At 43.9% G+C, this 23,832-nt stretch overlaps 1 protein-coding gene across 1 annotated transcript in view; it reads left to right on the plus strand.

Moving 5' to 3' along the window:
* The first annotated feature begins 7,528 nt into the window (after positions 1-7,528).
* LOC106600800 (sterile alpha motif domain-containing protein 14) overlaps positions 7,529-23,832 on the plus strand; it is a 37,298-nt gene continuing 20,994 nt past the window's right edge. The window contains exons 1-2 of the mRNA XM_014192482.2: positions 7,529-8,057; positions 14,525-14,577. Of these exons, the coding sequence (XP_014047957.1) occupies positions 14,538-14,577 (40 nt within the window). The 5' untranslated portion in view covers positions 7,529-8,057; positions 14,525-14,537. The remainder of the gene's footprint in view (positions 8,058-14,524; positions 14,578-23,832) is intronic.

The raw sequence follows: 23,832 nt of genomic DNA on the forward strand, positions 1-23,832 counted from the left end.
GTCAAATGGAGGTATACCTGTTGATGTATTTCAAGGCCTACCTTCAAACTCAGTGCCTCTTTGCTTGACATCATGGGAAAATCTAAATAAATCAGACAAGGCATCAGAAAAAAAATTGTAGACCTCCACAAGTCTGGTTCATCCTTGGGAGCAATTTCCAAATGCCTGAAGGTACCACGTTCATCTGAAAAAACAATAGTACGCAAGTATAAACACCATGGGACCACGCAACCATCATACCGCTCAGGAAGGAGATGCGTTCTGTCTCCTAGAGATGAATGTACTTTGGTGCGAAAAGTGCAAATCAATCCCAGAACAACAGCAAAGGTCCTTGTGAAGATGCTGCAGGAAACAGGTACAAAAGTATCTATATCCACCGTAAAACGAGTCCTATATCGACATAACCTGAAAGGCCGCTCAGCAAGGAAGAAGCCACTGCTCCAAAACCGCCATAAAAAAAACAGACTACGGTTTGTAACTGCACATGGGGACAAAGATCGTACTTTTTGGAGAAATGTCCTCTAGTCTGATGAAACAAAAATAGAACTGTTTGACCATAATGACCATTGTTATGTTTGGAGGAAAAAGGGGGAGGCTTGCAAGCCGAAGAACACCATCCCATCCGTGAAGCACGGGGGTGGCAACATCATGTTGTTGGGGTGCTTTGCTGCAGGAGGGACTGGTGCACTTCACAAAATAGATGGCATCATGAAGAAGGGAAATTATGTGGATATATTGAAGCAAGATCTCAAGACATCAGGAAGTTAAAGCTTGGTCGCAAATGGGTCTTCCAAATGGACAATGACCCCAAGCATACTTCCGAAGTTGTGGCAAAATGGCTTAAGGACAACAAAGTCAAGGTATTGGAGTGGCCATCACAAAGCCCTGACCTCAATCCTATAGACAATTTGTGGGCATAACTGAAAAAGCGTATGCGAGCAAGTTGGCCTACAAACCTGACTCAGTTACACCAGCTCTGTCAGGAGGAATGGGCCAAAATTCACCCAACTTATTGTGGGAAGCTTGTGGAAGGCTTCCCAAAACATTTGACCCAAGTTAAACAGTTTAAAAGCAATGCTACCAAATACTAATTGAGTGTATGTAAACTTCTGACCCACTGGAAATGTGATGAAAGAAATAAAAGCTGAAATAAATAATTCTCTCTTCTATTATTCTGACATTTCACATTCTTAAAATAAAGTGGTGATCCTAACTGACCTAAGAAAGGATTTTTACTAGGATTAAATGTCAGGAATTGTGAAAAACTGTATGTCAACTTCCGACTTCAACTGTCTAGCTGTCTGAATCGCCGTGCCTCCAGCCAGCTTAACTACTCACTGGACCCCTACGATCACTCGGCTACGCATGTCTCTCCCTAATGTCAATATGCCTTGTCCATTGCTAGTGATTATTGTCTTATTTCACTGTAGAGCCTCTAGCCCTGCTCAATATGCCTTTGCTAACCCTTCAGTTCCACCTCCCACACATGCGGTGTCATCACCTGGTTTAAATGATATTTCTAGAGACAATATCTCTCTCATCGTCGCTCGATGCCTAGGTTTACTTCCACTGTATTCACATCCTACTATACCTTTATCTGTACATTATGCCTTGAATCTATTCTATCGCCCCCAAAAACCTGCTCCTTTTACTCTCTGTTCCGAACGTACTAGACGACCAGTTCTTATAGCCTTTAGCCGTACCCTTATCCTACTCCCCTTCTGTTCCTCTGGTGACGTAGAGGTTAATCCAGGGCTAGCCCCACTTCCATTCTCCAGGTGCTCCAGGGGTGGCAGGTAGCCTAGTGGTTAGAGCGTTGGACTAGTAACCAAAAGGTTGCAAGATCGAATCCCCGAGTTGACAAGGTAAAAATCTGTCGTTCTGCCCCTGAACAAGGTAGTTAACCCACTGTTCCTAGGCTGTCATTGAAAATAAGAATTTGTTATTAACTGACTTGCCTAGTTAAATGAAGGTAAAATAAAAAAAATACAAATAATTGTTGACTTCTGTAACTGTAAAAGTCTTGGTTTCATGCATGTTAACATTAGAAGCCTCCTCCCCAATTTTGTTTTCTTCACTGCCTTAGCACACTCTGCCAACCCGGATGTCCTAGCCGTGTCTGCATCCTGGCTGAGGAAGACCACCAAAAACCCTGACATTTCCATCCCTAACTACAACATTTTCCGACATGATAGAACTGCCAAAGGGGGCGGAGTGGCAATCTACTGCAGAGATAGCCTGCAGAGTTCTGTCATACTTTCCAGGTCTGTGCCCAAACAATTCAACCTTCTACTTCTAAAAATCCACCTTTCCAGAAACAAGTCTCTCACCGTTACCGCTTGCTATAGACCACCCTCTGCCCCCAGCTGTGCCCTGGACACCATATGTGAATTGATTGCCCCCCATCTATCTTCAGAGCTCAGGCTGCTAGGTGACCTAAACTGGCACATGCTTAACAACCCGGCCATCCTACAATCTAAGCTTGATGCCCTCAATCTCACACAAATGATCAATGAACCTACCAGGTACAACCCCAAATCCATAAACACAGGCACCCTCATAGATATCATCTTAACCAACTTGCCCTCCAAATACACCTCTGCTGTCTTCAACCACGATCTCAGCAATCACTGCCTCATTGCCTGCATCCGTAATGGGTCTGCGGTCAAACGACCACCCCTCATCACTGTAAAACGTACGCATCACCTAAAACACTTCAGCGAGGAGGCCTTTCTAATCGACCTGGCCCGGGTATCCTGGAAGGATATTGACAACATCCCGTCAGTAGAGGATGCCTGGTTATTCTTTAAAAGTGCCTTCCTCACCATCTTAAATAAGCATGCCCCTTTCAAAAAATGTAGAACCAGGAACAGATATAGCCCTTGGTTCACTCCAGACCTGACTGCCCTTGACCAGCACAAAAACATCCTGTGGCGTATTGCATTAGCATCAAATAGCCCCCGTGATATGCAACTTTTCAGGGAAGTTAGGAACCTGTAGCACAAACTAAAAAAAGTTCTGGGACACTGTAAAGTCCATGGAGAATAAGAGCACCTCCTCCCAGCTGCCCACTGCACTGAGGCTAGGAAACACTGTCACCGCCGATAAATCCACAATAATTGAGAATTTCAATAAGTATTTTTCCACGGCTGGCTATGCTTTCCACCTGGCTACCCCTACCCCGGTCAACTGCCCTGCACCCCACACAGCAACTCGCCCAAGCCTCCCCCATTTCTCCTTCACCCAAATCCTTATAGCTGATGTTCTGAAAGAGCTGCAAAATCTGGACCCCTACAAATCAGCTGGGCTAGACAATCTGGAGCCTCTCTTTCTAAAATGATCTGCCGAAATTGTTGCGACCCCTATTACTAGCCTGTTCAACCTCTCTTTCGTATCATCTGAGATCTCCAAAGATGGCCAAGGCTTTCGACTCAGTCAATCACCACATTCTTATCGGCAGACTCGACAGCCTTGGTTTCTCAAATGACTGCCTCTCCTGGTTCACCAACTACTTCTCTGATAGAGTTCAGTGTGTCAAATCGGAGGGCCTGTTGTCCGGACCTCTGGCAGTCTCTATGGGGGTGCCACAGAGTTAAATTCTCGGGCCGACTCTCTTCTCTGTATACATCAATGATGTCGCTCTTGCTGCTGGTGATTCTCTGATCCACCTCTATGCAGACGACACCATTCTGTATACTTCTGGCCCTTCTTTGGACACTGTGCTACCTAACCTCCAGACGAGCTTCAATGCCATACAGCTCTCCTTCTGTGGCCTCTATCTGCTTTTAAATGCTAAACTAAATGCATGCTCTTCAACCGATCACTGCCCGCACCTGCCCGCCCGTCTAGCATCACTACTGTGGACGGTTCTGACCTAGAATATGTGGACAACTAGAAATACCTAGGTGTCTGGTTAGACAATTAACTCTCCTTCCAGACCCACATTAAGCATCTCCAATCAAAAATTAAATCTAGAATCGGCTTCCTATTTCGCAACAAAGCAACCTTCACTCATGCTGCCAAACATACCCTCGTAAAACTGGCTATCCTACCGATCCTCGACTTTGGCGATGTCATTTACAAAATAGCCTCCAACACTCTACTCAACAAATTGGATGCAGTCTATCACAGTGCCATCCGTTTTGTCACCAAAGCCCCATATACTACCCACCACTGCGACCTGTACACTCTCGTTAGCTGGCCCTCGCTTCATACTCGTCACCAAACCCACTGGTTCCAGGTCATCTACAAGTCTTTGCTAGGTAAAGCCCCGCCTTATCTCAGTTGACTGGTCACCATAGCAGCACCCACCCGCAGCACGCGCTCCAGCAGGTATATTCACTGGTCACCCCCAAAGCCAATTCCTACTTTGGCCGCGTTTCCTTCCAGTTCTCTGCTGCCAATGACTGGAACAAACTGCAAAAATCGCTGAAGCTGGAGACTCTTATCTCCCTCACTAACTTCAAGCACCAGCTGTCAGAGCAGCTCACAGATCATTGCACCTGTACATAGCCCATCTGTAAATAGCCCATTCAACTACCTCATCCCCATACTGTATTTATTTATTTTGCTCCTTTGCACCCCAGTATCTCTACTTGCCCATTCATCTTCTGCACATCTATCACTCCATTGTTAACTTGCTATATTGTAATTACCCTGTCACTATGGCCTATTTTATTGCCTTACCTCCTTTATCTTACCTCATTTGCACACACTGTATATATACTTTGTTTTCTACTGTATTATTGACTGTATGTTTGTTTATTCCATGTGTAACTCTGTGTTGTTGTATGTGTCGAACTGCTTTGCTTTATCTTGGCCAGGTCGCAGTTGTCAACTAGCCTACCTGGTTAAATAAAGGTGAAATGAAAAAAATAAAAAACTGTACATGTTGTTCTTCTTCACTACAGTAATGTTGGTAAGTAGACACTAGTTGGCGCCAGAACCTTGAGGACCAAATTATACCATCCTGCAGTCTACACTCCCAGCTCCTCCCCACACCCCCGACAGTAGCTAACAATATTAGGGTGGTTGCAGCATCTCATTTACATCTCATCAGGATCTCCCCCTTGTGTAGGTAAGACTGGTTGGAAACAATGGCATGTGAAGAGGTATACAAACCATATCCGTATGTTCTATATGATAAAGCTTTACATCTTAGAGATATTCCTGGTATCAGTTAGATGTAACCAACCTTATTTTGTAGATATTTTCAAGGTTATATTTTAGTGTGTGTATGTGCTCTGTTGCTCCCCCACGTCCCTCTGATAACTTGAATTCTCTGGCAATATCACCGCAGGTGAACAGTATGCTGATGTGTAAATTGACAAAGCAGTGAGGGTGGGCGGGTGTGCATGTATTTAGTGTTGGTGTGCGCATGTGTTCGTGCGTATGTGTATGTGTGCACTGAATGCGTCGATGTATCTACCTGGTGGAGTGTGTACTAATACAGTATGCACGCATGTCCTTTATGTAGGCTGATGTGTGAGATACAGCACATAAATAGACAACTTGACTAAAATAATAGTTGATGATTATAGACGGTTAGGGTGTGTGCAATGACTTTGTGTGAGGATGACATGAGTTAGTATAACAAGACCCGAGCTGAGAAAGAGGAAGGGCCAGAATTTGAATAGAGCTTTATGAGAGATCAGCAGCAACGCCTGGGGAGTGATTCACTAATATCATCAGGGGCATATTTATGCTCTTGTGTTACACCGAGCCCTCCCACCACACACACACACACACACACACACACACACACACACACACACACACACACACACACACACACACACACACACACACACACCAGTGGAGGCTGCTGAGGGGAGGACGGCTCATAATAATGGCTGGAACAGAGTAAACGGAATGTTATGAAGCACATTTGATGCCATTCCATTTACTCCACTCCAGTCATTATTATGAGCCATCCTCCCCTCAGCAGCCTCCACTGATGCACACACACAGTTAAGTGCTAAACAGCTAGGCGGGTATTAACGACCCAGGAATGCCTGTAGGATAGACAGGACTGGTGAAAATGGATGCTTACAAATTCACAGCACATCATGGTACTGTGAGAAAACATCAGACTACCATCGAGAAGCAAGCATTTGTCAAAAGATCATGTGCATGCATCAATGTACTTAGTTCTTGTATAATGGCCTTGGGCATACGAATATCTGCTGATGGTCATGTGGATGCATGCATGTCTAAAGCCAATTGAACTGTCTACGTTTAGCTAACTATGCAACCAAGTGAGGGCACCCGAGTCATATGTAGAGATACTTGCTAACGTCAGACATTCCATAAAGCAGGGCTAGGCAACAACATTCAGGTGCAGGCCAATTATTTTCGGACTGGATATAGGGGGGCAGGAATATATTTCTAATAATTTGTACACTGCAAATTGACCACAACCAAGCCCAAAAAGAGATTGTATTTGAAAATGTAACATTTATTTCATACCTTGATTACATTGAGACACGATCACATATGCCCCTTTTTTTATTCATGGGGAATACTTTTAAGGTGAATTCCTGGACACAGATTCCCAAAACACTTCTTATGCAAAAAGCTGCTCAAGAAGAAAAATATGTTGATATTCCTCAACAATATCTTAAGATTGAATGATTTTCTCACGAAATCCTCAAATATCTTCTTACAAATTTTGCTCGCTATCTAGCTAGCAATGGCAATGATAGCATATTTCCTGCTGTTCTAAAACATGTTCTTGGGTTCAAAATAATCAATACTGAAACTTTCAGATGAAGTTTGTGAGTGAATGTTAAATTGCTTTCATGAGTTTATTCTCTCACTGCTCTGAGTTTAAGGCAAGGTTTTAGCTAGCTTGGAATTAAGAACAAAAACCCCAAACTTTATTTTTTAAGATTCTATTTCTTCTTAACTTTTCGCTTAAGGAGAAACATAATAGTGCAAGAACATTTTCAATAACCTTTTTGAGGAATATCAACTTTGCTTAACTTTCTTCATAAGTCTGTAGTTAGGGAAAACATTTCACTTAAGAAGGTTTTGTGAATCTGGGCCCTGGTCTTCTGGAGAAAACAAAAATGCTTGTTGCCGAGCCCTGCCATAATGTATCTCACCAGAGCTCCACCTTAATGGCCAGTCGCAACTGACATCTCTATTGGAGGACCGTAGTAGATGCACCTGTCTTGAGAAGTGCATCTCCTTTATCCTCCCTCCATCCCCTTTTAAACCTCCTCCTCTTCCTCGTTTTCAGTGTCTCCCCAGGCAGACAAGAGAGGCATCTCACATCTCCTTGAGTGGCCTGATAATAAGCTGAGTGGAGTGCTGCTGACGGACACCCCCCTCCTTCCCTCCTCCCCCTCCCCATCACTTCTTCCTCCTCCCCTTAGGCTCTTACTGCCCTCATCCTACACACACACACACACACACACACACACACACACACACACACACACACACACACACACACACACACACACACACACACACACACACACACACACACACACCAGGGCTGAATCACCAGGACCTGCTTCAGAGCGCTGCCGTCTCCATCATACCAGACAGCTGTGCTTGAGTGTGTGCTTGTGTGTCCCTACCTCAGCCTGCCTCTCTCTCTTTCTCTCTCTTGATTTTTCTCCAGCCCCTCTCTCTCTTTACCCCATCCTTCTCGCTTTCCTTTCGCTCTGCCTTAGACACTGTCATCCACTTCTCTCTCTACCCTCCCTCTCTCTTTCAGCCCTCTTCCCTCTCTACCCTCCCTCTCTCTCTCCTACCCACCCTCCCCTTCTCCCTCTCTCTCTCTCTCTCTCTCTCTCTCTCTCTCTCTCTCTCTCTCTCGGCTGTCCTTGACGGTGCTCTGTGGCAGAGCAGAGCACTGTAGTGCTGGGTTGTGCAGGAGGAAGCAGGCAGCCAGCCTTTGCCCAGTGGATACTGTTCTGTCGCTTCCAACGCTGCTGCCGTTACCCAGGATACGCAGTCGGCCTGCCGTGCTGCCAGTGGAGCCGAGGGCCGATGCCAGTCTGCCATGTCGACTGAGTGCCAACCTAAGGGGAACGCATTTTAAGGTGAGCTGCACTGCCTTTACCGCCCGGACTGTGTACCTTGTTGTTGTCTCGATTTCGATCTTGTTTTCTAGTCTTTTCCTCTCTCCGCCCTGCTCTGTTCTCATCTCTATTTCTGCTTATCTCTTATCATCTCTGTTCTCCTCGCTTGTCCTCTCTCTATCTCTCGCTCCTCTCTCTCTCCCTCTTCCTCTCTCTCTCCCTCTCTGAGCCTGCCAGCCCTATCCCCCGACAATGCTTTTTGTTGTTGTGAACAAACCCCCTCTTTTGGGAACAAGCTGTGCTTGCTTTGGGATGTGTTTGTCTCATTTGGTGCGGTCACTCAAGCCAGGGCATCCTCACTCTGACTGAATAGAGAGCTTATTAGATATTCAGCTGCATTGACCCATGTAGTTCTGTCTGGGTTGTTGTCAGGCTATTAAAGCTACTGTTCACTGTTTTCCTTCACTCCCCTCATTTGATTTCTCCTGAGGTATATACCCTCCTGAAGTCTGCTGCAACATTTAGCAATCCTCTGAAAGTGAGATATTTTAACTCTAAAATGTAGGAGCTTAATGTGTTCTATGCATTTCTTTTTCTACTGGGTATCTTTCTAAATATCTGCCTCTCCATCTCTCTTTCCCTCTCCCCTCTCCCCCTCTTTTTTCACTCTCTTCCTCCATCTCTCCTTCGTCCTCCTCTTCCTTCTATCTCTCTCTTGCCGCCATGTGAGAGAGTGTCTGTCTTCCCCCAGGGTTGTTTGTGTTGTTGTTAACACACAGATGGGACACGCCGTGTTCACACAGCCTAACGAGCAAGCCCCTCTCATCATGTCCAGTGGTAAAAAACGGCAACTAATGGGGAAAGATACACTGTCCTTATAAACCATGACACCCCATAGGACTGTGTCATTGCAGTCTGAAATGACTTCCTTTCCTCGTTTCCTTTCCTTCATGGGCACTGACCTGTGAGGACTCGATTTGTTATAATGGTACATGAAGTTGTCTTGGACTGAGCTCTTGCTATAGGCCACTTTCCTCCAACTGTCTGGCCCCATGGCCATCACTCAGCCTCTAAACCTGTCTCTGTCTGCAGGAAGTGATCAGGCCATATTTCCTGCCCCTCCCTTCATCCATCATCCCTACCTTCTCTGACCCCGTTGAATCCTCCTCAAGAGGGTGACTGGTTGTACGGCTTCATCGAACCTCTGAGAAGCTGGCTGTTCTCATTCTTGTTATATCACACAGGGTTAGTGTGTGTGTGTGTGTGTGTGTGTGTGTGTGTGTGTGTGTGTGTGTGTGTGTGTGTGTGTGTGTGTGTGTGTGTGTGTGTGTGTGTGTGTGTGTGTGTGTGTGTGTGTAATTTCTTTATCATCAAGGTATAGTGTGTGTGCACATGTGAAATCCCATTTGTCAAATATATAGAGACCATTCCCTGGAGGCAGAGACAGTATATTGCCTCAACACTCATTCTCTCCACTCCCTAGTTTTATGCGTCTGTAAGTTATCCATGGTGGGACGCTCGGTCTTGGGACCTGGGTATGAACGCGTGCTGTGTGTGTTGAGTGTGTGAGAGCATGTATCTCAATATCTGTGTGTGTGGCAATCTGTGTCCTGTCCACACCTCATGCATGTTTTAAGGAACCATGTTCTGGCAAAGAGGCCACCCCATAGATTTGTTGGAATAGGGGTCATGAGAGGGAAGTGGGGGGGTTGGGTTGAGGCCTGCGCTGCCTAAATTGCATCCCCCAGAATCGACTGTTGCCCCCACTCCTTTCCCACATAGCGTCAGAGTGGGGCAAAGCGAGACTCAATTCTGCTGCTAATACTATGAGACATTCCCTCAGACATCCTGCCAAGGAGGAAAGGCTGGGACATTATTTTTCCCAAACAAACTATGCGACGTGAATAGTTTGAACCAAAATCACAGATTTAAGCAGATTGCATATCAAGTATCTTTCACCTTTAAAGGTGGACTTCAGGATTTTGGCAAATAAGTATTTATCTACTTCCCTAGAGTCAGATGAACTTGTGAAGAAAAATGTTATGTCTCTGTGTGCAGTTTGTATCCCTTTAAACCATCAGTACAGCACGTCCTACTATTCAATCATCTGCTGTCTGTACTGCTACGGCTCACTAGCTAGTTGGTTTATGGAGGATGATGCTCTGCTCATCACTGTCTTTCTCCTCATCTCAGTCATCTGCTGCACTACACAACAGACAGGAAGTTCCCTCCTTTGAACCACCCATCCATTTGTGCTCTCTCTCTCTCTCTCTATCTCTGTGTTTCTCTCTCTCTCTGTTTCTCTCTCTCTGTGTTTCTCTCAATCTCTCACACACATTCTCTCTCTCTCTCTCTCTCTCTCTCTCTCTCTCTCTCTCTCTCTCTCTCTCTCTCTCTCTCTCTCTCCCCCTTCTCCCTCTCTCTCCCCACTGGGTTTGTGTGTGACTGTTGTATCTGCCACACACACAGCTCTATCTCTGGGCGTTTCCTCTACGTGATGTACTGCAACACCCTGCTCTGTCAGGAATCTCTGTGTGTGTCCCTCTTCTCTCCCCAACAAGTGGATAGATTGATACACTAACTTCTTACTAGAAGAGGTTATGGAATGGATGACTCATTCAGGCTGTATCACAACCGGTCGTGATTAGGAGTCCCACAGGGCGACACACAATGGCCCCAGCGTCATCTGGGTTTGGCCGGTGTAGGCCGTCCTTGTAAATAAGAATTTGTTCTTAACTGACTTGCCTAGTTAAATAAAAAATGCAATAAAATGCACTTTATGATATATTTATTTCCAGACAATATTAGTCATCTCATTAAGTGAGTTATTATGGAGCTGTAAAATGATTCCTTCATTAAGCTAACATTGATGCTTTCATCCCACTTTTGTACGTGTTTTTCTTGCCCTTTTTGTCTGTTTATCGATGTCTGTCTTTTCTAATACGGGACTTATCTTTGCATTCCGTATGTTTTCTGTCTCTTACCAGGACTCACACCTACATGCAGGCACAGAGAGCATTCATCCCCCTCCCACACACACATATTCCTGTGCTGCGCTAACCATGCTGCTGTGTCCTGCACCTATCTACGGTGTCCCCTCCTCCAGTCCAGGTCCATATGGAGACCAGGGCAGCCCTGCCAGGGATACAGGACCACGGGCAGTAGGCAGCAGATGGCCTCTCTCTCCTGGGCCCCCTGCCCACTCACCTCTCCTCATCCCCTCTTCTCCTCTGGGCCTGGTAGCTGGTGCAGTCAGCACACTGTTAGTGGCTTCTTCATCTACAAACCAGGGGAGATTTAGGCTGAGTCCCATTACTATCGAAAGGCCTCCTTTCCTCATCTCCTTCCTCTCTGATGATCATTGATTTAAATTACTGGCTGTCCATTACTATCAGATGGTCTCCGTTTCTATCCGTTTTGACCATGGCTCTAAGACTGGATAGGTGGAACCAAGGGGTTGCTTGGCTTTCATGTGGGAAACGATAGGAGCATGGAGCTATCTCATGTCACATATTCAACGAGTCCTTCCATGAGACTCTTGATAGTGTCGTAAAGGGGATGCTATGTTGCCTAGCACTCGCTGTATTAACAGATGAGTAACAGAATGTCTAAAAACAGACGGGGTATCATTTATGATGACGCTGCACTTTTGGATAATACTTTCTTTGTCCGAAGTTGTGCAGAAGTGTCTTGAGGCAGTTTCTCACAGATGTGATGTTTGTTGCAAACTCAAATGCGGTAAGTTTATTATCAGTTGTGGTAGAAGTGGATTTTGAGGAGAAAAACAAAAGCCCAGCTATGTTTTTAAAGAAAATAATCGCCCACTGTTCTCACAGACTGCAGCAAACTACTCTATCCAATGCTTACGACTGTTACTGTAGCCATATAATGACCAGTACTGTGTTCCCCAAGCATCCATTACAGCACAGAGCAACCATCCATTAGAGTTGTCTGATAAGGTAGAATACAGTGCCTTGCAAAAGAATTCATCCCCCTTGGCATTTTTCCTATTTTGTTGCATTACATCCTGTAATTTAAATAGATTTTTATTTGGATTTCATGTAATGGACATACACAAAATAGGCCAAATTGGTGAAGTAAAAAATAAACCTTATTTAAAAAATTCTCAAAACTAATAAACAGAAAAGTGGTGCATGCATATGTATTCACCCCTTTGCTATGACGCCCCTAAATAAGATCTAGTGCAACCAATTACCTTCAGAAGTCACAAAATTAGTTAAATAAAGTCAACATGTGGAATCTAAGTGTCACATGATCTGAGTATATATACACCTGTTCTGAAAGGCCCAGAGTCTGCAACACCACTATGCAAGGGGCACCACCAAACAAGCGGCACCATGAAGACCAAGGAGCTCTCCAAACAGGCCAGGGACAAAGTTGTGAAGAAGTAAAGATCAGGGTTGGGTTATAAAAAAATATCTGAAACTTTGAACATCCCACAGAGCACCATTAAATCCATTATTAATAAATGGAAAGAATATGGCACCACAACAAACCTGCCAAGAGAGGGCCGCCCACCAAAACTCACGAACCAGGCAAGGAGGGCATTAATCAAAGAGGCAACAAAGAGACCAAAGGTAACCCTGAAGGAGCTGCAAAGCTCTACAGCGGAGATTGGAGTATCTGTCCATAGGACCACTTTAAGTCGTACACTCCACAGAGCTGGGATTTATGGAAGAGTGGCCAGAAAAAAAGCCATTGCTTAAAGAAAAAAATAAGCAAACACGTTTGGTGTTCGCCAAAAGGCATGTGGGAGACTCCTCAAACATATGGAAGAAGGTACTCTGGTCAGATTAAACAAAAATGTAGCTTTTTGGCCATCAAGGAAAACTCTATGTCTGGCGCAAACCAACACCTCTCATCACCTCTAGAACACTTCCCCACAGTGAAGCATGGCGGTGGCAGCATCATGCTCTCGGTATGTTTTTCATCGGCAGGGACTGGGAAACTGGTCAGAATTGAAGAAGTAATGGCGCTAAATACAGGGAAATTCTTGAGGGAAACCTGCTTCACTCTTCCAGAGATTTGAGACTGGGACGGAGGTTCACCTTCCAGCAGGACAATGACCTTAAGCATACTACTAAAGCAATACTCGAGTGGTTCAACAAAGCCCAGACCTCAATCCAATTGAGAATCTGTGGTATGAAGATTGCTATACAACAGCGGAACCCATCCAACTTGAAGAAGCTGGAGCAGTTTTGCATTGAAGAATGGGCAAAAATCCCATTGGCTGGATGTGCCAAGCTTATAGAGACATACCACAAGAGACTTGCAGCTGTAACTGCTGCAAAAGGTGTCTCTACAAAGTATTGACTTTGGGAGGGTGAATAGTTATGCACGCTCAAGTTTTCCGTTTTTTTGTCTTATTTCTTATTTGTTTCACAAGAAAAAATATTTTGCATCTTCAAAGTGGTAGGCATGTTGTGTAAATCAAATGAAACAAACCCCCCCAAAAAAATCAATTTTAATTCCAGATTGTAAGGCAACAAAATAGGAAGAATGCCAAGCGGGGTGAATACTTTTACAAACCACTGTAGAAAGGATACTGTCCAGAGTGTCGATTGGAGTTAACAGATAAGATAGGGGGGTTAACGGGCACAAGATTGGGTGATTCACAGGACAACCAAAGCTAGCTTGGAGCAACTTTAATCATCTTCATTTGCAACAACCTTATGTGTCTTCATTTGATCCTGAATGTTCTATTCATTTTATTTGTGTTGTTAGGCCTAAGATATATTTCCAATTTGATCCACTAAAATGTCTATACTTTATAAAACAGTGTAACGCTCTCCATTTGAGATGTAATGCATTAACCCACCTTCAAACCCCTTTCCAGCCCAAATACACACATCATCCATCTTTATCATGCAGCCATTCCTTTAGGAAAGTGTGGAACCCCCTGTGTGTGTTTGTGCTCTCCTCTCATCCCTCCATTCTCTCTTCTTTAGCTGCATGTTTAATTACCTGGCTCGCAGGGAAATGGGTCAGCAGTGTGATGATCAGCTCAGCCCTCGCGATCAATCACCCTGATGTCTATGCTCCCGGGCATAAAAACACACTCACACTCATTAGCGCATTAGTGTGTTTTTATGTGTGTGTGAGTGAGTAGAAATGGGGGTCGCTGCTCATTTTCTGGTAAATTCCTAATGTGATTTCCTTGAGGGTTCTTCCAGGGAGAAAAAGCCACAGGGATAAGCTTTGCAGCAGACAGACGAGACGAGGAGGCTTGTTAGATGATGGGGTGGTGAAGCTAAGCTAAGGGCTGCAGGCTGGTCACACGGCTGACTAAACTTGTCCATATACATAAATGCAGCAACTGATTGCACTCTCTGTCTCTCTCTCTATCTCTCTCTCACTCTCTCTCTCTGTTAGGTTTTTGTTTCTACAGTACCTAATCTAGAATTCTATCCCCCTCGCCCTCTCCGTTTCTCTCTCTCTTTCTCTCTCTACCCCCTCTCTCTTCACAGTGCCCATTGCGCCATGTCTGCCACACAGCTGGAGGAGACAGAAAATGTTTTTGGTGAGTGTTTCTCTCTCTCTGTGTTTGTGTGTGTTTGTGTCTCGCACGTTTAATGAGTGTTGTATATGTGATGCACGAATGAAGATTGTGTGTTTGTGTGTGCGCACATCTCTCAAAGAAAGATACACGACATGAGGCACACAGAAATAAAGGGCTTGTGTGGTGTGTGTCTGACATAAACTACAGTATGTGTGTGCTGTGCGCTGGACCTATAACTTTCTGAATACCATGGGTCAGGGAAATCTGTGGAACATGAGGGCGTCTGTTATTGTAATGATACATGGGAAGGCCTATGCTACGAAATCTCATGACTGCTCTTCTCAGCTTAAAGGGCAGTCTAGTCAGGCTACACATGCAAGCAGACACACACATACACACACAAACACTCCATGTCCTATTTTAAGAAAATCAATTCCTAAAGAGGCTATGACTCAGACTTCTACATCACAGCACCTTTGTATTTAATGTTGTAACCAGCAAGTGACCAAGCTACCTCTCGGTCAGAGTCCTATAAATACTCCCTATTCCCCTTCGGAACAGCTCCCAGGTCACCTCTCTCTCCCTGAATAGGACACCCCAGCACTAATGTGGAACATCACCCTTTGTGTGGACTCAGCCGTTTGGGTCTCAGCGGTGACAAGTCCAATTCCCCAATGTGCCGACTTCTGCATACCCGCCCCCCTCTGACCCTCTGACACTGTCTTATTGGCCCAGACGCCCCAAATCTGCTCAACTCCTCTGATAACCATATATTTCAATGGTATTATGGATTCACATAGCTAACATTGAAGCGTGCATCTACCTGCCTGTCATTTGCTGGCTCGGATGTGAGGTATTTTTAGAATGTGTTTGCATACATGTGTGTGTGTCTCCACAGAACATCTTTCAGATATCCAGTCACTAAATTAGACAAAACAATACAGCCGGTGGATCAGCCTGACAGCCTCGAAATGTGGCAGTGGGCGACACCTAATAGACATTTTTGAACTGACCGTATCTTGTTTGCTTCGCCAGCTCTCTGGCGTTTTCTTAATATACTGTGCACACTTTCCTCTAGTGATGCGGGCTGTGAGATTGACCTTCATACCTCTCTAGAAAGGCCCACAGGGAAATATAGAGTCGGGGGTAGTGCGCTCAGTAGACCTATAGTGGGGGTGGGCTGTAGTATATCTGTCTCCTACCTACTCTATGTGCGGTCTGTGTAGAATCCAATAAGGCGTGGGAGGATGGCTTATGGGGGATGACGGGGGTCTTGCTTGGTTTGGTCAATATTTAATGGTGCCTCTTAGCACAGAGACTTGGTCTAATAAGAGCAGGGCGGATAATGTGCACCGCTGGGGCTAACAGAATGGGGGGGGAAAATGAAGAGGTGATTCACCCTCCTCCTTCACCCAGCTTTACTCCTCCTTGTTGTGTCGTATAATGTTGTCAACAATGTGAACAGGAGGGTTGAGATACTGGAGCTAAGAAATGTTGTTGTTTAACGTGAGGGATTCACCCTGTAAAATAGCTTGTTGCGGTTGTTGTCTGTTGTCTTTGGGGTCGCTGTGCTTGGTCTCCCTTGACTCGCTCAGTGGAAACGTGGTAGAGAACGTAGGCGGGGGCGAGCAGAACAGTTTCCCTCTGCGGCAGTTCGGCCTGTCTGCCTTCATTACTGGCTGTGTACATCCTAATACTGAACCACGGAGCCAGCCAATACACAGCTCATCCAATGAACCACAAAGACAATGTCATACTGAACTAGCAGTCACACTGCTATCGTAGCACACAGCCCATAACACACTGAACCCAACCTAACGCAATATAGTTTCAATCTTATAGGCTGAGAATTTATATCCACTCAAACCTTACACTGATATTCTTGATATAAAGCTGGTTTAAGGCTTCAGTTATACTGAACCAAACCTTGCTTCCGGATACAAGGCATGTATCATATAGTAAACCAACCTTTACATTACCACCCAGGGAGCTAAACCAAATATGTACAACCCAAAACAGGGTTTGTCTGTCAAGGAGGGGTGTAAACAAAACCCCTTAAAAATTTTGCAAGACAAGAAGTTGGGGTATGGGGGAGACAAAATACTGATACCTACATATAAAAACATTTTTGGTTTACCCAACCTAACCTACCCATACTCCAACCTAACTCCTCTCCAACAGAGATAGAAAATGACCTGTTTTAGGGCTGAATCAGGGCCTGTAGTATGGATGATTATCAGTCAGACCGCTACAGACAGAGATGGTTTGGTTGGCCTGCATCCCACAGGGAACTCACTCTGCTGCTGCTGTAGCTGTAGCATTGATTGCTAGCTTTACCTCAGCCACCACCACCTAACCAGCTTGAGGAACGCAGCACCAATCCGAAACGGCAAAGCGCTCAATTCCATTCACCCCCAGATTGCGGAAAATTGAATTTAATGAACCTTACACTCTACCACACTGAGTGTTGTGGTTTTGGACTCGATAGCCCAAGCTAGACCCAGTGGTGTATATCTATACAAATTAGCTTTGAGTGCTGCTTGAGTTTTAGCCTGCTGTGCAAGGATGTACCACTCGACAACACTACTAGAGCAATTAACTTCCGTGTTCAATTCTATTTGTGGAGGGAAGTGTGACATGCAGGGGTTGGAACCAATTTTTTTCCCCCAGAACCAATATTTTTTTTGTTCAGTTCCACTGTTCCGACCGGCAAAAGAAAGTTCTGAACCGGTTTGAACCAAAAGAAAGTAACCATTAATAATCAGAATTATACCTCTGGAGGAGCAGCTTCTATGAAGGAACATTGAATGTCTTTGAACTTCAGAGAGATGGTTTCACGTTAGACCAAAACTAGCTAGCTAGCTTGTGTGTGCAGAGCTGCACCAGCATCGAAATAAAACATTTGTAGTTAATAAATCCAATGTCAGACGTGATAACTATTTAGTATCCTTAACTAGCATTGAAAAAGTTAATCCATTCTTCTCTAATAAAAAAATCTCTCTCCCTAATTTCTGAATCATACTTGTACCAGTAGTAGGCTAGCAGGCAGGCAGACACTGGAAAAAGAGTGAGGGCTTTGCATAGAAGCTTTGTTGCATTTTTTTGTTGCAAATGGATGCCCGGAACATAAAATAATGTTATTAACCGGTTCCCATGGTTCTGTTCCAGAATAGTATAGATCACTTTTGTTCCAGGTTTTGATTCTGTTCCTTGAAAAATGACGTTCTTTCCGGTTTTCGGTTCTGTTCCCTGAATTGGTTCCGACCCCTGGTGATATGTACTGTGTGCTGTTTTTAATTTGGACCGATTACAATGATTCTGTAAGATAGCAGATGGCTACTGTTGAGTCGTGATTTCCGAAGCAAAGGAGGTTCCCTTTCGTCGACTGTGAGGTGCATGAAAAGGTTTTGGAGACAGGTCTCCTCCATCTCTGAGCATGTAGCGCTTAACATGCACAGAGCGGGCGAAAGGCCAGTTGGGTGTTCAACCTTCCTTGTCAGTAGGCTGATGACAGAACTACGAGTGGAAAATGTCACTCTGCCTCCATTTGACCCTGCTGGGTCACTGAGCAGCACAAACATTGATTTACAGAGTGCACCCCAAATGGCACCTTATTCCCTAGGGCCCGTAGAGCTCTAGTCAAAAGTAGTGCAAAAGTAAGGATCAGGGTGCCATTTGGGATGCAACCACAATTTGAATGGATGAACAACAGGGATTTGAATATAACCATAGTGAGTCATATAGACATTATACTGTCATTCTCAAATTCAACTCCTCATGTTAAGACAATGTCGTAAGCTAGGACAGAGTAGAGAGAGCGAGGTCCAAATTTGCCCAACCACAGTCAAGTGGAGTCCAATGGAAGTGCTGCAGTATTTTGGAGCTCATTGTGCATTGTGGTCTTCTGAGATGAGAATGGATCTCTGGTCATTTAGTGTGATCTGCCACACCTGCCCTTTTATTCAGACTGCTCAATAAATCAAATCAAATTGTATTTGTCACATGCGCCGAATGCAACAGGTGTAGACCTTACAGTGAAATGCTTTCTTACAAACCCTTAACCAACAACCCACCCCCCCCAAAAAATAACAATAAGAAATAAAAATAAGAAATAATTAAAAAGTAACAGTAAATAACAATAGCGAGGCTATATACAGGGGGTACCAGTAGAGAGTCAATGTGCGGAGACACTGGTTAGTCGAGGTAGTTGAGGTAATATGTACATGTAGTTAGAGTTATTAAAGTGACTATGCATATATAATAACAGAGAGTAGCAGCAGCGTAAAAGAGGGAGGGGGGGCAATGTAAATAGTCTGGGACTATGGTCGTCTGCCTGAAACTAGTTGGTATTACAGACAGGGAGAGGTTGAAAATGTCAGTGAAGACATTTACCAGTTAGTCAGCGCATGCTCGGAGTACAGTACACGTCCTGGTAATCCGTCTGGCCCTGCGGCCTTGTGAATATTGACCTGTTTAATAAAGGTCTTACTCACACCGGCTGCGGAGAGCGTGATCACACAGTCGTTCGGAACAGCTGATGCTCTCATGCATGCTTCAGTATTACTTGCCTCAAAGCGAGCATAGAAGTAGTTTAGCTCGTCTGGTAGGCTCGTGTCACTGGGCAGCTCTCGACTGTGCTTCCCTTTGTAGTCTGTAATAGTTTGCAAGCCCTGCCACATCTGATGAGTGTCAGAGCTGGTGTAGTACAATTCGATCTTAGTCCTGTATTGACCCTTTGCCTGTTTGATGGTTCATCGGAGGGCATAGAGGGATTTCTTATAAGCTTCTGGGTTAGACTCCCACTCCTTGAAAGCGGCAGCTCTACCCTTTAGCTCAGTGCGGATGTTCCCTGTAATCCATGGCTTCTGGTTGGGGTATGTACGTACAGTCACTGTGGGGATGACGTCATCAATGCACTTATTGATGAAGCCAGTGACTGATGTGGTGTACTCCTCAATGCCATCGGAAGAATCCCAGAACATATTCCAGTCTGTGCTAGCAAAACAGTCCTGTAGCTTAGCATCTGCTTCATCTGACCACTTTTTTATTGACTGAGTCACTGGTGCTTCCTGCTTTAATTATTGCAGGAATCAGGAGGATAGAGTTATGGTCAGATTTGCCAAATGGAGGGTGAGTTTTGTATGCATCTCTGTGTGTGATGTAAAGGTGGTTGCACATTTAACATGCTGGTAGAGATTTGGTAAAATGGATGTAAGATTCCCTGCATTAAAGTCCCCGGCCACTAGGAGCGCCGCCTCTGGATGAGCATTTTCCTGTTTGCTTATGGCGGTATACAGCTCATTGAGTGTGGTCTTAGTGCCAGCATCGGTCTATGGTGGTATGTAGACAGCTACGAAAAATACAGATGAAAACTCTCTAGGTAGATAGTGTGGTCTACAGCTTATCATGATATACTCTACCTCAGGTGAGCAAAACTTTGAGACTTCCTTAGATATTGTGCACCAGCTGATGTTTACAACTATACATAGACCGGCAACCCTCGTCTTACCAGAGGCTGCTGTTCTATCCTGCCGATACAGTGTAAAACCCGCCAGCTGTATATTCTTCATGTCGTCGTTCAGCCACTACTCGGTGAAACATAAGATATTACAGTTTTGAATGTCCCGTTGGTAGTTTAATCTTGCTCGTAGGTCATCGATTTCATTTTCCAATGATTGCACATTGGCCAATAGAACGGATGGCAGTGGGGGTTTACTCGCTCACCTACGAATTCTCAGAAGGCAGCCCGACCTCCGCCCCATTTTTGTCTGTCTTCTCTTCTGGCAAGTGACGGGGATTTGGGCCTGTTCCCAGGAAAGTATATCCTTCACGTCGGACTCGTTAAAGGAAAAAGCTTCTTTCCAGCTTGTGGTGAGTAATCGCTGTTCTGATGTCCAGAAGTTATTTTCGGTCATAAGAGACAGTAGCAGCAACATAATGTACAAAATAAGTTATAAAAATATAACAGTTGGTTAGGAGCACGTAAGATGTCAACCATCCTCTCCGGCGCCATTCTACAGATAGGTGTCATGACAGTACAGTAATGTGTCATTACCAATGCTATGAGTCATATGCAGAATCCTATACCGCATAAGGTTTACATGAAGAGTCCTTCTTGATGTTAGGTGCAATGACCATTAACTGTAATACTGTTGAAATTGTTTGTCTGCATTCAATTAAAAACAGTAGAAGTCGTCTGCACCACAATTCAGTTCAGGGAAACGCTTCCTCACATTCTGACTCAGAATATTTAAAAAAAAACTATTCTAAAACAATGTATTTTAATGAGCTGTAGATAAATTGGCCACATTTGTGTTGCTAAGGAGTAGAAATCGATACTTCATTGAACCTCATGTCCTTGGTGTCTGGGGGTGCTCATCAACACTCCCTTATCGTTATCCCAGTGTCTCTGAACCTCACTGAGTGCCTGCATGGACAGTGTGCTGCCTGCGCATTTCTACATGATTAAAGACCAATTATATTAGAGTGAACACTCAGCCATGGGAGAGAGGGAAGAGGATATGCTCGTCAAGAAATATGAGTCGATCTTTAGATTTCCTCTTAATTCTCACACAAATCACAAACACTTGAGTCCTATTTTCTCTCTCTCTCTTATTTTTTCTGAGTATTACTACTTTTGGTGTCGGTGGTGGGATCCTTTGAAAATAGGTTCTTAGCTATTTAGCCTAATATTGTCCAGGACATGATAGTAATTACTATATACTGTATATTTCAAAAATCTTGCCCAAACCTGAATGGCTGCAGTGAGCATCAGAGAGGAGAACTTCAGTGATAATGTGTGGTTCATAGCTGATGAAAGGTCTCATCCCTTTCCTCTGGTGTATCTTATTTTTAGTCTGTCTCGGCAGACTGGCTGGTTTTAGATCCTCTATTATAGACTAGTCAGTGCTGTTCTGTGCATTACAGTATAGTACAGTATGTGATGAGATCTGAGCGTCAGCATGGTGAGAGAGAGGTATCAGATTAATCCTGTTAGTTGGCGCTTTCACTGCAGCGTGGCCGACAATGAATCATCACTGGCCTCCATTCTGAACCAACAACAGTAACAAGAGCACTTAGCTGTTGACTCACTCACATCTGGACCCTCTGTGTCTCTCCATCACTGTACTGATGCCCCTGTTCCTGAAGCGGGAGAGGGAAAGAAAAAAAACACTAATACAATTTAATTAGATATTTCTCACAAGTAATAGATCAATTGTATTATGTCAATTGCTTTGACTTTTATACATGTTTGATTAGGTAAATGTTGTACATGAATCCCCACTACAGTGCCAATGCTTCCCAAGCAAAAAGCTAATGTTTAGTAGAGGGATTGAGGCACCGTGTTTATGGATTGATACAGTGCCTTCAGAAAGTACTCAAACCCCTTGACTTATTCCACATTTTGTTGTGTTATAGCCTGAATAAAATAAACAATTCTCACCCATCTACGCACAATACCCCATAATAACAAAGTTTTTAGAAATGTTTGCAAATGTATTGAACATGAAACACAGAAATATCTAATTATGGGTATGCTTGATGCATGCTTGAAAATATGAAGAGTGGTACTCAATGATGTGTTGTGTTGGATTTTCCCCAAACATAACGTTTTGTATTCAGGACATAAAGTTAATTTCTTTGCCACATTTTTTGCAGTGTTACTTTAGTGCCTTGTTGCAAACAGGATGCATGTTTTGGAATACTTGTATTCTGTACAGGCTTCCTTCTTTTCACTCTGTCAATTAGGTTAGTATTGTGGAGTAACTACAATGTCGTTGATCTATCCTCAGTTTTCTCTTATCACAGCCATTAAACTCTGTAACTGTTTTAAAGTCATGGTGAAATCCCTGAGTGGTTTTCTTCCTTTCCGGGAACTGAGTTAGGAAGGACACCTGTATCTTTGTAGTGACTGAGTGTATTGCCTCACCATCCAAAATGTAATGAATAACTTCACCATGTTCAAAGGGATATTCAATGTTAGCTTTTTTTTTACCCATCTACCAATAGGTGCCCTTCATTGCGAGGCATTGGAAAATCTCCCTGGTCTTTGTGGTTGAATCTGTGTTTGAAATTCACTGCTCGACTGAGGGGCCTTACGGATAATTGTATGAGTCGTGTACAGAGATGAGGTAGTCATTCCAAAATCATGAAAGGATCTGCCCCTTTTTTTCAATTTCCCCCTTAAATGACATACCCAGATCTAACTGCCTGTAGGTCAGGCCCTGAAGCAAGGATATGCATATTCTTGATACCATTTGAAAGCAAACACTTTGAAGTTTGTGGAAATGTGAAAGGAATGTAGGAGAATATAACACATTACATCTGGTAAAAGATAATACAAAAACATACAAAGTTTTTTTGTATTTTTTTTTAATCATCATCTTTGAAATGCAAGAGAAAGGCCATAATGTATTATTCCAGCCCAGGTGCAATTTAGATTTTGGCCACTAGATGGCAGCAGTGTATGTGCTGACTTTTAGACTGATCCAATGAATCATTGCATTTCTGTTCAAAACCTTTGTATCAAGACTGCCCAAATTTGCCTAATTTGTTTATTAATAACTTTTATAGTTCAAGACTGTGCACTCTCCTCAAACAATAGCATGGTGTTTTTTCACTGTAATAGCTACTGTAAATTGGACAGTGCAGTTGGATGAACAAGAATTTAAGCTTTCTGCCACTATCAGATATGTCTATGTCCTGGGAAATGTTCTTGTTACTTACAACCTCATGCTAATCGCATTAGCCTACGTTAGCTCAACTGTCCCGTGAGGGACCCACCGATCCTGAAGAAGTTTTAAGCACTATTATTGCACACAGAGTGAGCCCATGCAACGTATTATGTGACTTGTTAAGCAACATTTTACTCCAGAAGTTACTACGGCTTGCCATAACAAATGGGTTGAAATGCTTATTGACTCATACATATCAGCTTATTATTTTTAATTAATTTCTCAACATTTCTAAAATATAATTCCCCCTTGACATTATGGGGTATTGTCTGTAGGCCAATGACACAAAATCTAAATTTCATGAATTTTAAATTCAGGCTGTAACATAACAAAATGTGGAAAAAGTCTAGGGGTGTGAATACTTTCTGAAGACACTGTAAGAGAGGACCAGGTCATAGGTCAATGTTCATCCCCCACAATCCTCTGCTGACTCAGTCACAGGGGAACGTCCAATGTGATTAAATAGATTAATTGTCATGTATCTGGGGGCTGGATAAATGGAGTGAAGGATGGAGGGATGAGGGGAGGAGAGGGAGAGATA

Source organism: Salmo salar, chromosome ssa03, assembly GCF_905237065.1.
Source record: "Salmo salar chromosome ssa03, Ssal_v3.1, whole genome shotgun sequence".
Lineage (NCBI taxonomy): Eukaryota > Metazoa > Chordata > Actinopteri > Salmoniformes > Salmonidae > Salmo > Salmo salar.